Source organism: Ischnura elegans, chromosome X (assembly GCF_921293095.1).
Source record: "Ischnura elegans chromosome X, ioIscEleg1.1, whole genome shotgun sequence".
In the NCBI taxonomy this organism is placed as follows: domain Eukaryota; kingdom Metazoa; phylum Arthropoda; class Insecta; order Odonata; family Coenagrionidae; genus Ischnura; species Ischnura elegans.
In genome coordinates this window covers 109,180,510-109,197,573 of record NC_060259.1, presented here as the reverse complement: position 1 = coordinate 109,197,573, position 17,064 = coordinate 109,180,510, and the positions used below count along the sequence as shown (strand labels likewise).

The 17,064-nt window shown below is 38.3% G+C and overlaps 1 protein-coding gene across 2 annotated transcripts in view; it reads right to left on the bottom strand.

Moving 5' to 3' along the window:
• The window catches only part of LOC124170568 (mitogen-activated protein kinase kinase kinase 7-like), a 131,036-nt gene that overhangs the window by 52,847 nt on the left and 61,125 nt on the right, over nucleotides 1-17,064 (bottom strand). For both annotated transcript variants that reach the window (XM_046549368.1, XM_046549367.1), the window contains exons 7-8: nucleotides 10,698-10,763; nucleotides 10,495-10,613 (exon numbers count right to left, since the gene is read on the bottom strand). In XM_046549368.1, coding sequence (XP_046405324.1) covers nucleotides 10,495-10,613; nucleotides 10,698-10,763 — 185 coding nt within the window. The remainder of the gene's footprint in view (nucleotides 1-10,494; nucleotides 10,614-10,697; nucleotides 10,764-17,064) is intronic.

Sequence of the window (17,064 nt, the reverse complement as noted above, 5' to 3'; positions counted from 1 at the left end):
AATACATGGTGCTATTCGATTATACGAAGTTTCAATTTTGCGAAATGTTTCGAATTTACGAACCCCTGATCGGTCCCCAGGAGCGAAAGGCATTCGTTTATACGAACTATGGCGAAATATTTGTCAACAAAACTAGTTACGCCGGCGTATGTAGCTAAAGAAATCAGCGCTTCCAACTGTGGTTCATCAAAAGTGTGAAATCATAAATGATAGTGCAACTTTGGAGAGAAAGTGTTCGCCTAAAACCTCACGGTGGGAAATTAGGGGAAGTAGGAGTTAAGTAAAATATCGCGACTGACATAATGCCCCTATTTACGTGCCTATTGGTAAACATCGCATCGACAATACTTCGTAGTTTAACATGTCAGGAAGGTCGTGCGGGGTATTTCGTACACTCCTAATTAACCTTTGCACTGCTGTGAACGTACCTGGTACGTTCGCAAGAGAGGCTGCTGTGAACGTACTTTGAAGACTACTTGACTACTTTTTGCCGAAGCACTTCGAAGGGTCCCTAATCCGGGACCCTTTCCTCGACGAGCTCACCCTCGCTGGCCCCTCCCTCCGCTCTGACTGCATTTTGAAAATCTATCAATCAATGCCATCATCAAAAATAATTGTTTGCATCGCACTCCTGCCAATCAGGCATTCAAGTATGTCACTGAACCGTGTTTCTGCGATGAGAAATAACGATTTTGTTAACTTAGCTAAAATGGCCAAGTTAATAAAATTGTCATTTTTCATTGCAGGAACACGGTTCAATGACGTACTTTATTTCCTCCACTACAATCGCAAATTGCTGGAAATCGGCCGGATTCCCTTTGATAGCGCATCATGAGGATGTTCTCGAGGTTGGTGATTGATACAACTAGCCTACTAGTAATTCTACTGCTAAAATATCACGGCTATGGTTGATTCGTTATGTAATACCTTCAGGAAGCTGCAGCGGATAAAATCGCGGAGGAGATTAGAGGCTTAAAAGATGATTTTGAAAAATTCTTGGAAAAAGCAGGAAGAGCACAGCGCGCAACATCAAACTATTATATTGCCCTTGTTGATGATCTCCGGGCTTGCGACAATGAGACGCCGGTACATAGGTCGGAATAAGCAGCGGCCGGGACTAGTCAGAATAGCAGTGACGACGAAGATGAAAGTGAGGAAGTAATTCCACTAAATAAAAAAGAAGTACACGCTGCCCTCCAAAAATTAAGATATTTTGATCTGGCTAACAAGTTGGGTCCCCAATTTCATTCCCATTTATGCAAGTGAGAAACCATGGTGGAAGCGGCGATGGAGAAGGGCAAAAAGAAAAAAAATAACAGATTTTTTTAGTAGTATCTTTTCGTGTATACAATAGCCTTCCTGAGTAAACAACTTAAACATCTTAAGTATTGGGCTCTATTAACCACAAACTTATTTTTCATGCTACTCGTAATGAAGACGCACTTCTAACTCTAACCATGAACTTTCTTCTCGCGCGTCTCCCCGTTTTCCCATGCCGAGAGATCTTTCTTTCCTAAGTCTTTGTTTACTTCCTCCCGCGGCCTTCTGCTGATCTTGCTGACACCCACGATTATGGCGAGACTATTTTTTAGTGCTAAAGCTAAGAAAATCTTTTCTCTACGTCAATGATTCTTTGCATAACTTTCAATACGGCGGAGAAAGGGACACGAAAACTAAATGAGGTGAATGTACAGGTTTTTGCGTGTCATTTTTGGGAATTCTTGCAAGTGAACCAATAATTCACACAAGTTGAGAAATGATGAAACATCTCTTGTAGGAAAAAATCAGTGCGGATAATAAAGTTTCTCTCTTTATTTCTCCGATAATGGAAGATGTTTCTCCTGTCGTTTTCCGGTTGGAACCTTGCTCCTGTCGGCATAAAAGAAGAGAGAAATACTATATGAACATAGCACTTCACACCCGGCATGAAGAATATGATCCTGATGAAGAATTAAGTCTTTCGTAGCAATGTCTGCTAAGATGACGGAGCACAGTATCCGAACGGAGAACTCAAACAGAATTTACTTCAAATATTCGCCAGAAGATAATCATCATCATCATCATCATCATTAGTCAACAATCCTAAGATTGGTTTGACGCAGCTCTCCATTTCTCTCTCCTATCCGCTAATCTCTTCATAGCTACATATTTATTCTCTTTTACGTCGTTTATAACCTGTCCGATAAAACTCATTCGGGGCCGTCCCTTGCCCTTTTTCCCTTCCACTTGTCCTTCAACGATTGTCTTCATCAGACCATCGTGCCTCAAAATGTGGCCAACTAAGTTGTCCCTTCTTCTGCTTAATGTTTGTAGGAGGCTTCTCTTTTCTCCTACTCTCCTTAGCACTTCCTGGTTACTCACACGGTCAATCCATTTTATCTTCATCATTCTTCGGTAGCACCACATTTCGAATGCTTCCACTCTTGACTTCTCTGCTGCTGTCAACGTCCAAGCCTCGCTTCCATAGAGAAACATACTCCATATGTAGCATCTGATGAATTGTTTCCTTACTTCTATGCTAGTATTTTCAGCTGTAAGAAGATTCTTCTTTTTGTAGAAAGCCCTCTTCGCCTGCTCTATTCTACTGTGTATTTCTTTCTTGCTCCGTCCATCGCTGGTAATTCGGCTTCCCAGGTAAGAGAACTCGTTCACCTCTTCAAGCTTATGCTTTCCTAGGTTGATGTTTGTTTTAGCCTCCTCTCTTTTACTGCAAACTAATATCTTAGTCTTCTTTTTGTTGACTTTCAGCTGATATCTGGCCATTGTCCTTTCCATGTTTGTCAACGTCTTCTTCAAATCCTTCTCTGTCTCGGCTATGACTGCTATGTCGTCAGCAAATCGCAGCATACAGTAGACTCTCGTTATTACGAAGTCCACGGGACCGAAAAACCGGAGGTTCGTAATAACGAAGTTCGTAAGAACGTTTCTTTAAGGAATCGTCGAAAAAAAACAGTATATAATAAACGAGTTTATATTACGTGAAAATATATATAAATAGGAAAATACGTTTCAGTTTCTCGATAGAAGAATGCGGTATGATGCGATCTGTGGGTTGATGTTTTCCCGAACGCAGTCAGTCCGATATACGAACTAGATGCGTCCCAAGACCTTGTTCCTAAGTTGATAAACCTACAGTCCGGCCGCCGAGAGTGGTCCGATGATAGGAAGAATGGTCTAGGTGTTTGGGTGGATCAAGCTTATTTCAATGCTCCTTATGCATTTGACGTTGTATGACTAGGCAAGGGTGTATTAGGTGCGTTCGGGGGACAGCGATTGGCTGTAAACCGTTCTGGCCCAGGGTTATCTGCCCCTTTTATTGTGCCGTCATCGGACAAATCTCGCCGGCCGGACTGTATGCAAGGAATCGAGAAGTGCTGTTATCCTTCCGAATGCAACACTGCATTGCACGTATGCGCTAAATCCCGAAATTTGACAATTTTGAATGCTCGTACCTCTGAAGATTCGTAAATAGAATGTGAGTAAGAAGACTATACGTCCAATTTACGAGCGGTTAAGAGGGTCACAACGACTCCACAGGAATGAAGCTTACTATATAATGTAGAGTATAAACTGAATAAAGAATCATAACTGACGCTCTTGAGCACAGAACACGAGAAGAAATTAAACGCGGCGCGATTATTAAAACTTATCGTAGTGAATTTCCACCAATATACCGTTGCTTATGTGTGGAACTTCGTAATAAAGTTCATTTTGTAATCGCTGGGACCGGGATTGAGGTTCGTAATTTCGTAAAAACGAAAATTTCGTAATAACGTTTCTTTTACTATAGCTTGGATAGGCCTTTTCGTCGGGAGCAACGAGTTGCTTCGTAATAACGAGAACTTGGTAATAACGTTGTTCGTATTAACGAGAGTCTACTGTACTAATTTTTTCTCCGTGGATATTGACACCTGAAGCTTTTTCCTTGATTTCATTGATGGCTTTCTCTATGTAAACATTAAAAATTAAGGGGGAAAGCGCACAACCTTGTCTCACCCCTTTTCTTATTCTCGCTTCTGCACAGTTTGGTCCACATTTGATCACAGCTACTTGGTTTTTATACAAACTATGAATAATTCTACAATCATTGTAGAGTACGCCGATTTCTTTCAAAATTCTAAGCATTGAATTCCATTCCACGTTATCAAAGGCCTTATCTAAATCGACAAATGCTATGAAGGTTGGTTTGTTTTTCTCCATTCTCTTCTCTATGATCATCCTAAGAGCCAAAATTGCTTCCCTTGTGCCCCTGCTTTTCCTAAATCCGAATTGGTCCTCATCCAGGAATTCTTCTGCTCTTTGTTCAATTCTCCTGTAAATGATTCTTGTCATAATCTTCGACGCATGTGTCGTCAGGCTTATGGTCCTAACTTCTTCGCACTTCTCAGCTCTCTTCTTTTTGGGTATGGGAATGATGATGTTCTTCTCGAAGTCACTAGGTAAATCTCCTGTTGAGTACATATCGCAGATAGTTTTATACAGTTGAGTTAAGACCTTTTCTCCTGCTTTTTTTATTAACTCTGCTGGAATGTCATCTATTCCTGGGGCCTTATTCTTTCGCAGGTCTCTTACTGCAGCGTCAAATTCCGATCTTAAGATGCTTGCTCCAATATCATCCTTTTCAACTTCACTTTCCTCTTCGAGAACTTTTGAGCTAAGTTTGCTCCCGTTGTATAATTTCTCCAGGTATTCCTTCCATCTCTCGGCTTTGTCTTCGTTTTCAATTAGAATGTTTCCATTCCTGTCCCTTATGCTATTACATTTTGTGTTTCGTTCCTTGAAATGGTTCCTCACTATTCTATAGGCCGCTTCCACTTTCCCTTTTACAAGGTTATTTTGTACGTCCTCACATATGTTCCTCATCCACGCTTCTCTGGCTTTCCTTGCTTGGCGGCAAATCTCGTTCCTTATTCTCTTGTAGCAAGCCTGTCCTTCCTCAGTATTCGTATTCTTATACTTTCTCCTTTCTTCAATGAGGTCTAGGATTTCATCCGTGATCCATGGCTTTTTCTTAACACATTTTCTTATCCCTAGAACTTCTCTAGCGGCCTCCTGAAATCCACTTCTTAAGGTAGTCCAGTTATTCTCAACTGAGTTTTCAGACTGATCTAGTCCTATCTTGCGCTCCACTACTTCTTGAAAGGCCTGTTGATTTTTTGGCTCCTTAAGTTTCCCTAATTGCCAGGTGTTCTTTGCTGATTTCTTCAATTTCTTGAATTTCAGATGGCATTTCATCATCACTAGATTATGATCACTGTCGATATCTGCCCCCGGGTAGCTTTTACAGTCCTTAATCTGGTTTCTAAACCTCTGCTTCACTAAAATATAGTCTAGTTGAAATCTTCTTTCGTCTCCTGGCATTTTCCATGTGTATCTTCTTCGCATGTGATTCTTAAATAGTGTTGGCAACCACTAATTTGTGTTCTGTGCAGAACTCTAACAGCCTTTCTCCTCTTTCATTTCTATTTCCTAATCCATATTTTCCGGTTATTCTTCCATCCTGGCCTTCGCCGACGACAGCGTTCCAATCACCTAAAACAATTAGGTTTTCTTCACCCCTTACCTTTTTGATTACTTCCTTTATATCATCGTAGACGTCTTCAACTACGATGATATAAAGGAAGATAATCATATCCTACGTAATTTATAATCGTAACTGAATCTCAATGAAAATAACTAATGGAAAAGATAGCACATTCAACTGAAAATACGGAGTAACTCGAAATATTAAGTTACGAAGGTTATTTTGGAAACGGGTGGAGGCCCTCGTTTTTCTTTTTTTTCTCGTCACTGAGCGATAGAGGACGACATAAATGGCGGTTAGGGCGGCTGCCGCTAAAATTCCGTGGGTGCTGGAAACAAATATATATCTTACGCAAACTTAATAGTTGTTATTCGCTCCTACCCACAAATTTATAACATTAAATTCTTATAATAAACTTTGCAATTCATTATTTGATTACGTTTTCTAAACTGGTCAGGAAAATCTTAAGCGATCCGATCGTTGATGTTGAAGTATGAACGAGAAATAGGAATTTTATGGTGGTGTAATTATTTAACGATCTTTCACAGCATAAATCGATAACAAAAAGCCTTTTCTATGAATAATACCGAGAATAACCACCAAAAACATTTAAATAAGACCACTAAAGACAAAAAAGGGCGGAAGAAACAAAAGCAAACATTTTTTCGTGACTTATGAAAAAGGTTTGAAATTACGAAACTCGATTTTACGAAGTGCCAATTTTCCAGTCCCACTGACTTTGTAAAATCAATAGTTTACGGTAATGATTGAAAACGAAGAAAAAGGGAAGAGATGGAAGGAATATCTGGATGATTTGTACAAAGGAAGCAGCCTAAGAACGAATGCCATCGAAAACGAGAGGGAAGTGGATGATGAAAAACATTTGATGCGGCTGTAAGAGACCTCAGATAAATAAAGCATCTGGCATTGATGACATTCCTGCAGAGCTAATTAAAAATTTCAGGAGAAAAGACATTGAACCAGCTATAAAAAAATCATTAGTGAAATCTATTCGACAGGTGATACACCAAAGGACTTCGAGAGGAAATTTTAATCCCTATTCCTAAGAAAAGAGTGGAGAACTGTGAATATTTTAGGACCATAAGCCTAAATACACATGCATCGAAGATACTGACAAGGATCATCTATAGAAGAATAGAACGAAGAGCAGAAGAGTACTTGGATGAGGATCAATTTGGATTCAGGAAAAACAAACGCACGAGGGAAGCAATATTGGCCCTTAGACTGCTCATAGAGAAGAGAATGGAAAAGAACAAGCCAACGTTTGTGGACTTAGAGAAGGCATTTGACAACGTGGATTGGAGCACAATGCTTGGAATCCTAAAGGAAATTGGGGTTCTTTACAATGACAGAAGAATTATCCACAGTTTATACAAAAACCAAGTAGCGGTGATAAAATCAGGGCCCAGCTGTGAAGAGGCAAGAATTAGGAAAGGTGTGCGACAACGCTGTACAATGTCACGCATAATTTTCAACGTTTACATTGAGAAAGCCATTAATGAAATCAAAGAAAAGGCATTGGGAGTGAATATCCACGGAGAAAAAATTAGCATGCTAAGATTTGCCGATGACACAGCCATTATAGCAGAAACAGAGAGGGATTGGAAAAATATTTTGATTAATATGGGTAGGGTAATGGGTAGACATCAACTGAAAATAAGCACGAAGAAAACCAAGATATTAGTATGCAGCAGAAGAGAAGAATTCAATATTAACATTAAAATAGGGAAGCAAAAACTGATAGAGGTGGATGAATTCAGTTATTTGGGAAGCAAGATAACTAGGGACAGGAGAAGTAAGAAAGAAATTATCAGCAGAAGAGCCCAGGAAAAGAGAGCATTCCACCAAAAGAGAGACCTGCTTACAGCGGAAAGTTAAATATGGAAGTAAAGAAACAATTTATAAAAACCTACATTTGGAGTATGCTTCTATACGGAAGTGAGGCATGGACAATGACCGCAGCGGAGAAAGCAAGGATAGAGGCCTTCGAAATGTGGTGCTACAGAAGAATGATGAAGATCAAATGGTTCGACCGAGTTAGTAACGAGGAAGTCCTGAGAAGAGTAGGAGAGAAGAGAAGCCTCATGAAAACCCTAACAAGAAGACGGAACAACCTTAAGCCACATCTTGAGACATGATGTCTGATGAAGACAATTGTCGAGGGAAAAGCTGAAGGCATGGAGTTGAAGGAAGGAAGGAGTTGAAGGTGTGGAGAGCTGCGTGAAACCAATCCTAGGATTGTTGACCAGTGATGATAAAAATCGCAGAAAAAATTGAGCGAGAGTGAAAATCATGCACGGATAATCCACAACCCAGATAAACCACAGCCGGATAGTCGGGAAAAAATCTTCTGCATTTTGATTCATATGTTTGCATCCGAATCCCACAGTTTTACACGATATGCCCGCATTCTTCCTCCAAATGACCTGCTACCACATTAAGCTAAACTTTCTTTAGCCAGATAAATGAAAAAGTACTATAGCTGGCACAATAAAAGTCATACTTTGACGTCCAGGAATGAAACAGTAATAATGAAGATTACTACTCATAATTGAACATTGCCGAAAATGCACTTGTATCGACCATTATAAATACAATCTCAAGGTAAACAATCATTTGTTAGCATTTTCTATGAATCTACAGAAAATTCAGGGACATTTACTCTTACTATTTGGTTGAAATTTTCTTTGATAATGTCACTAAATAACCAGAATCGTCCTCATTGGCATATGACTACATATCCCTCTTCAATGTTCTCCGCGATCTTTATAAATAAATTAATCGGACGCAAAAGCACCAGGATATTTGCATTTTAATGCAAGGCTACACTCGCCTCATTATTTCCATTAGAATACTCTTCGTAAAAGGGACTTATGTTGTTTACTTTCTGACAAAGAATGTTTCAAGTTCACTTGGACATCTGCTCTAGGGCGCAGACGATGATAAGCATCGGGAAAAACTCTTGATTAATTTTAGAAGGTTCTTCGAAAACAATTCACAAATTGAGAGAAATGTTATCTACTATCTACATTTGTATATTTCATATCCCAACTGTGCAATTATTGCTGAGGCCTTGCATTCGGTTAATACTGCCCAAAGGAACTGGAGATTTCATCGCACTCGGTCATATTAACGCTGTGACTAGTCAAGGCCAAACTGGAGAGGAAGGGAATAGTAGAAGTGAAGGCAGTGGGAGAAGTGGAAGTAGAGATAGTAAGAGTCATAGCCAGGCACTCGCCTGCATTGACAAATTGTCAAAACCTCTGGTTTCCTATAACCACCACTGCGTGATGTGGTTATTCCGCACCCATTACCTTCACAGTAGGTCTGTGTTCATGTTATCTAAAAATCATTATGCGCAATCGCATTCAGGGATCACAGAACCGCGTGACGCAGCAGTTGCATGCTGGGCAAATTACGTGAAGCACGACTATGCGGCATGGTGCATGACAACTTGTAGTTTCCGACATTGCGGAGCTGTTTTTAAGCCTTTGTGAAAACCAATTTTCTGAATTTGTAATCTCGCAGATACGGGTGCGTGGTTTTCGGAAACAAGGTATTACATGGAGCAGTAGGAATAAGAATATAATCACCTTATTGCCACTAAAAAGATTGCAATCGGGGAAAGATGACTGTGAACAATTCCAGAAACCAGCCTAATATATCAGACAATATGCATAAATAATAATAATTAATTGTTTGATTTACATGAATTATGCAAATTACATTAAACTAAAGTAAAAGTGTGGATTATTCGAGTTTTCCAATTATTAGTGCCACCTCTCCCCATCATTACCCATCATTAGGATAATTGGGGTTTTGCTACAAATATTTTAACATTAATTTCTTTTACTTTCACTAACACATAAAAACTATGCACTAATGCTGATTAATATCTATATTTAACAGTGCATTTCTTAAAAAGTGATATAATTAAGGACTGATGACCAATCACTTATTCAAGGATTTTTCATGTATGTTCATTATTAGCTAAAATTTCTGTAGATAATGTATACTTGGCTATACGATATCCGATAGTGAAAAATATCACGGACATCTGAGTGGCTTCTTAATTGTTAACTCACTCTGAAATGCTTCCACTCTTTATTCATCATTATAAGATTATTATAAGTTTAACCATAACTTTTACTCTTAAACTAACAGCGCCTTTTCGTACATGATACAACACAACTATTTCCATGCTTTTCATGTTGGAAGGCAAAATATGGGTAGAAGGGGAGCTAAAACATAGGAAAGGAGAAAATTTAAGGTTGAGGATAGGATAAGAGGATGAAAAAGAAAGGAATAGCATTGACTTTCAGCACATGAAAGCTATGGAAATAAAAAAGTTGCTTGTCACCAAAATAAAAGAAAATAATTATGAATAAAAAATGGTTCGGACTTTTTTCCATCTTTTCCATCGGACTCACAATTTTTTTTCATCAGGATCTTTGCTAATTATGGTAACATTAATGGTTACTTTAAACTGAACCATGAGTCTATATTCGCATGGCCTTTCCCTGTGGATGCTGACAATGAAAAATGGTACAACCGAGATTTTTTTGTAAACTTTATTTTTTTGCAGCTGAATTACTTCATGCAGTGAATATTTAATGATAATCGTGGGATAATTATGGACCACTTAGCTTTAGAAAAAAAATCATGTCATTTCATCTCACAGGAATGGAGTAATGGATGAAAATAAAAATCACCATACGTTGCACGTTGCGGCACTTTAGGGGTCACGCCCAAATTTCAATTGCTCATATTTCATCAACAATTGACAACTGGAGGCTAAAATTGTACACAATTTCTAATTATACCAGAAGGTATGACCATGGCAAGTTTCATGAAAATCCGAGTCGGTGGGTGTCATGGTCTGGTTGATTTGAAATGGAATGACCCGCATGATAAATAGAATGCATCAATAATTAGGTAAAGCTCCTCACCTCATCAACTTGAATGTGGAGAGGAAAAGTTAACCTCGTCTCAGGCACTTGGGGCTTGAGCTTTATTCCTTCCTCAATTATGCAGTTGCTGCCTTCGTTTTGACTGAAGGGCTCTGAAACTGAAGCAAAAGATGTTTAAAAACCATTCTCTAAAAATAAAGGCCTGTAAACATGCTCAAAAAAGAGAATCATTATTGACGTACTTTCTTCCTGAGTATCTGTAACTTCATCACTCATTGACTGGCTGTATGCGTCACCATCATCTTCACCTGAGAAAGGAGGAATGGATACACAATGTTAATGAATATCAGACACTAAACATTTCTCCAATGAATCTATCTCTCTAACGAAACATAATCTTATTGCCAATGAAAACACAGAAGTATGCACTGAGTACTCGACATGCGAAAAAAATTTGTTCTGAGACCTTGTTCATATACATAAGTTGAAAAACAAGAGCAAAGCTTCGATAAGAAGTGTTATCCTGAAGAATGCAACACTGCATTACAATTTGCGTTAACTCACGATGGTGACGAACTGATCTAGGTCCATGTGTGATGCACCTGCAGCCTAAAAAAATTCACTGTCTGTGGGAAGGGCAAGTGGGAGAAACACTGCCCAGTTTCTAACTTCACAACAGTTTAATTGATACTTGGATAAGACTATTCCCAAAGTGCGAGTTCCTCCATGACACACCACATTGCATCGGCCAACGTCGAAGGCACCAAATTTGAAATTTTTGGTTCGCTTCAATCCTTTGAATGTTCACTCCTCCAAAAATTTGTAAGGAGAATGTTCATAGGTAGAGGACTCCTGTAATGTCATCTCCTAGCACCACAAAAAAATCATTCTTTTCATTTAATTAGACCCTGAATGGTACTACCCTCACAAGGACACAGCGATACCTCCATACTCAACAATCACCCACTGAATGAAATCTGCTCATCTAGTAGCCCTTGTAGTACTACGTGAATGGATTTGATTTGGTGGGCGATTGTTGAGCGCTTGTGCAGGGGAGGTATCGACATGTTTTCAAAGACCGAGGAGTTTTTCATGACCACTCCCTTAATTCTAACAACCATATTAATGAGTTCCAATTGAAAGTCTTTACGTATGCTGGGAAGTATAGTACGGGTTTCATGAAAATAGATAATTCATGTATAATTCAAATAGTATAATTCGTGAAAAAGGCTACGGTCATAAACATATTAAGAATAGGGATGGTCGGATAGATTACCTCGGATCCAAATATCTGCGGATATTACCCTTCATTGGATACATCGGATCCAAAGTCGTGGAAGACATCGGATCTGGATCCGAAATTTTAAATAATAGCTTCAGTGAATGCAACAATGCCCCATAAGGGTGTTCGGGAAAGAGTCCTGATTCTCTCTTCGAATGCCCCATCACTTGCAATTCTTGTCCAACTCATGAACCGTTTTGTTTGAAAGCTCTCGCAGAGGTAAGTAGCAGAATTTCAGCTGTGGAAAATAAAAAAGGCAAAATACGACAGTCACATAGAGTGACTCTTCCCAAGAGATTGAACAATCAGCAGGGGAATCTCAGCGCAGTAGGATAATAACCACGTCAAAAGTAACTGCGTTGCAGATTTCAGAAAACCACCCTCAGCTGTGCATCAGCCAGTGTCTCTGTTGTTTTTTTATGTTTCCGAAATCACACAGACCATTAATCATTGTCCTCCAAGGAAAATATCAAATTACACGAGAACAATTGAAGCGTGCTTCATCCCTACTCCATCTCACCAACAGACCTTTTTTGGCCTACCTGCTTCAATTCTCCGTTTCTAGAAGACAAATGCTAGGTGAGTGACTTTCTGGGCCCAAAGATATCTCGATAGCTTCGACAATTAGATGACATGGACGAGAATTAAAAAAGAATTAGAACAAATGTGACATGTGGATATGTTAACGCCATCCTTGGCATTATTGCCGCATGCATGGGAAGCCGCTTCGGAGACTAGCTTCACTGTCCGTTCCACTGCCAAAGTGTGGTGGAGATATACGGCGAATGACTATTCTGGCGAAGTATTTTCAGGAAGCGACAGTTTTTCAACGATTTCTTAATTTGATATATTCCTCACAACTTGCAGCATGATAATAGAAACATTGGTGCTTTCCCAATGAATCATTTCTCCGTAATTAATGGCTTCAAAATTCAAATGGGAAATAATTTTTCATCTGATGCCATAATTTAACCTGGATCCGCCCAAAATAATTTTTTTGAGATTAATAATTCATATTCTAGGGGAATGGTGAGGGTCTCATTTTTACTACATTCTGAAAATATTTCGTTGATCGGTTGTGTAGTTTCCGAGATACAGGCTGTGACATAAATGTCACATTGGGCGGATCTGTTGTCTTTTGGTGCAAGGTAATATTTCCCCAGAAAAAGCAAATATATTTCGCATTTGAGCTGCACTGTTCATTTAAATGATAAAAAACACTAGAAAAACATATTATTAGTTACGTACACTATTTTCAAGATTTTGTTTAAATTTAAAGTAAATTGTTTAAAAATTTAGCAATAATTTTCAGAGTTCCTTTGCCCGCGATTCATAAATTTTTCGATGTAAATTGTGATTTTTTAAGATGTAGAAGTGTTTTGGATTTTTTCAATGCTATTTCACAAGTTTGGGGTATATTTAAATTTATAATGTTTATATTATAAACTTGTCTAATACACATCAAGAAATATTATTTTAAATTTATGTAAATTTTTCGGCAGGAGTGTTATGAAATTACAGAACCTTGAATTGACACAATCAAAGGATTTGTTGAAGGTACATTTAAATAATATTTTTACATGGCTAATAAGTAAAATAGTTGAAAATGCATTTCCCAATTTTGGAAAATACATAGAATAAATATACATGTTTGAAAAATATTCTCACAACATATAAGGGTGTAATACCTTATAAAATTGAATTAAAATTGAAACAATTTATTTCATATAAACTCAAGATTGCTTTAGAGTTCAATGCCGGTGTATACGTACCATTTTGAGTGGTAAGTAGTAAAGCAATATTTGTCCATATTTCATGCATCGCATGCAGTGCATTTGACGGAAGCGCAATGTTCTCCAGCACGGCGACGCAATCTTTTGAGACTAATTGATCATTAGCATCGTAACATATTTAACTGTCTGCCTCTGTTGAAAATGAAGTAGTACGGCGGCTATACTTGCCTTTGCATCGATGTATGGTCAGTAATGTTTGCATTATTACACGCCTGATCTCTAATTGTGACATGCAATGACCAGATTTCGCTCGTGAACAGATTGTGAACAGCTTCTGATTGTGAACAGCTACATCCAAAAGTCAAGAATAATATTCCACCATTACCACCAAAACTGATTGTCCTCCGCCGAATGAATTACATGCAAGGATGGATACCAAAATACTCCACAATGATACTCCTGCCAAAAGAGAGTTTTTTCAGTGGGAAAAATCCCTCTGAAACGTTCTTTCAATTTAGTGATCTACGGCGAAGCTACCACAATTTGTCTATTATGTCGGGCATCGTATTGTCTGCACAGTGAAGGTATCTACTCATCACAAAGAACCTATTCCTTCGCTAGGCTACGGTAACCATTGAGTTGTGAGCACCCCCAGAATCTTCCCAGGAGCATCGCTTGGATGGAAACCAGTTACAACCTCATAACAGTAAAATCCCAATGAAAATTTTCATCTCCTCTTTACTGATGCTAGAAGATGAAAAAACAATAGAAGTAGTATAATTATCTCATTCTGCCATGAGAAAAAAGAATGTCATCCGAAAAAACTATTTAAAAAATTTCTACACCTAATTTTTCCCTCTATTCAGGAAGATCTGTTTCGGGGAATAACCTATTTCTTACAAAATGACCTTCTTGTCGCAAATTGGCAGCTTCTCTTCTTACTTTTTTCTATTGGAGAAGTGATGTAAGCTTCGTTGACTTCGAATCCTTTTCCTTACATCTAACTGGTACCGAAATACTTCAGGACTTCTCTTGAAATTCATTAGTATTATCATTATCAAGCTGCAAAACAAGCTCCACTCTTGCCCGAATTTGTCTTCCCGTTAAATTTTCTTCAAGTCCACCAGCCTGGTCATCTGCAATGTCCTCATCAGTGACAATTGCTGCTTCTGGTAGCTCAAGGTATATTGTACTCCGTCAAAGTCTTCGTTTTCCGGAAGCTATTTGGCTTCACACAGTGTAATATCTCTGAGCTATCGATATCCCTAATATTAAAAAAATTAATTCAAAAGTAATTACCGGAATAAAAGTTAATAAATGCAAATTTATCGACTAATTGATAAATAATAAGTCTTTTGGCGGGAATACGAAGGAAAAAACGTTGAAAATGGAATAAATTCTAACTAGAGCATAAAATTCGAAACTTTGAAGATTTGCATAGGGATCCGCCCAATGTGACATTTATGTCACAGTAACATTTATCAGAGTATATTACAGAAATGGAAAGCAATACCAAACATATTAATGTATTATTAATAATTTTGTATCATTATGTTGATACATACCAAAAATTGTCGCTGTAGCGCATATAGTTAATGAAAAAATTAAATATTTACACAAAGCGAACGTCCATTTTTGGTGTCTAGGGAAGGCGCATAAGTACCAGGGGCACTCAAAGGATAGGTCTTCACTCTCACTTGACAATTCTTACCTTGAATTGAAGCACTTAGCTTCCTCTTTCTTATAAGGTATAAAACACAACAATATACCGTGCCCGAACGATGCAAGAGCCATTACAGTGGAGCGATACAGGGTGTGACATTTATGTTACATTGGGCGGATCCAGGTTAAATTACCTGCTTCGTGATCTATAGCTCTAAGAATTTTAATTTGTGCCTCCTGTCGGACAGTCAGACGACGATCACTTATCACTATTAGAATATTTTCTGGGAGTGCGGGAAACACTTTTATTTGGATGGATGAATTAACTACTGCTTGGTGCTTCCTTGGCAAGTATCCATATCTATGAATGGTCTCACAGACGTGACGATCATCATCGGCGAACGAAGATTGAGTCCTGATCCTACATTGCATCACTATGTAGACCTTTTATATAAATGTTACTATTTCGAAGACTTTATTGCTGGGTTTATTAGCCCAAATGTATGACCTAAGAACTGTGTTAGCTGTGGTCAACCAACGGGCTTTATTTAGTTTTCCAGGAATCATAGTGACGAGCCCTTCTGGACATATTCCAGACGCAATGGCTTGGGGTATCTTGATTAAGTACTTCAGTTCCTTATTAAGGTTTCAGATTTCTTCTGGGCTGTCGTTTGGCAAGTCACAACTTATGAGATGAAATGACACCACCGTTAGCTTTTCACATTCAGGCAGTTTTGAAACTATGTTAGCGGTGAATCAATACGGGCTGGGAAAAGTGCGGTCCATGTGGGCAGAGAGAGGTTGAAAAGGCAACTCAATGAAATGCAGATGGCAAATAGACAATTGCATAGGTTTTCCCCACATTTCTTCCAATTTTCGTAGGAAACCACCATTCCAACCCGTATTGGTGTTCGTCCTGTTATAGCCAAGAACTATATTGCTTAACTTTATGTCGCTCTATTGCTCTTGAACTATTATTCCCCCTTTTAAAGCTGTGTTAAGTACAGTGGATGTAATGTGTACTGCAGCCCCCCACTTACACAATATCTCTGGTGAATTATGGCAGTCTTAATCAAGTCTAATTTGACTATGGACTTTCTTTCTCTTGGTTTGGTGAATACCACATCCTTGGCGCACCTCTCGTCACGGTTTTCCACATCTACTTGAGTATTCTCAAAAGTATTCACCTTCATTCCAAAACGACAACTGTTGATTCATATGATTTGAGCTTAAGCCTCTTATTTATAATAATAATAATAATAATAATAATAATAATAATTTTATTCTATCCTGGAGACATTACATGAATGCATAGGACAGGTCAAGATATGAAAAAAAAATCACACACAAAGGCACAGCAGTTCAACATTACGAAAAGTACTCATCCACAGTATAAAAACACTTTGTCATAAGAAACTTCCTCAGCTGGTATTTGAAAGCAGACAATTTTTCAATGTTTTTTACATGCCTAGGAAGGGCATTGTACATTTTGATGCACATCACTCTTGGACCTAAAGAAGAAACCTTAAAATTTTGGTGTACAACATGTAGATCGGATGTCTGTCTAGTATTGTGTTTATGATAAGACTCATTTTTACTAAACAAAGATAAATTTTCCCAAGTAAAAACCAAAGTACAATAAATATAGATTGATGGCACAGTAAGCAAGTCTAATTTTATAAAGAGAGGTCGGCAATGGCTCCTGAATTGGGCATTACACATGGATCTTACTATCTTCTTTTGGATTATAAAAATTTTATCTAACAAGGATGATGAACCCTTAATAATTATACCATATGATACATGAGAATAAAAATAAGCATAATACACCCATGTCTCGTATAGCGCAATTTCGATTAGCGCAATTTCGATATAGCGCAAATTCGTTCCTCGGGGAAACATTGCAACGCAGTGTAGCCTAATCAAAAATTT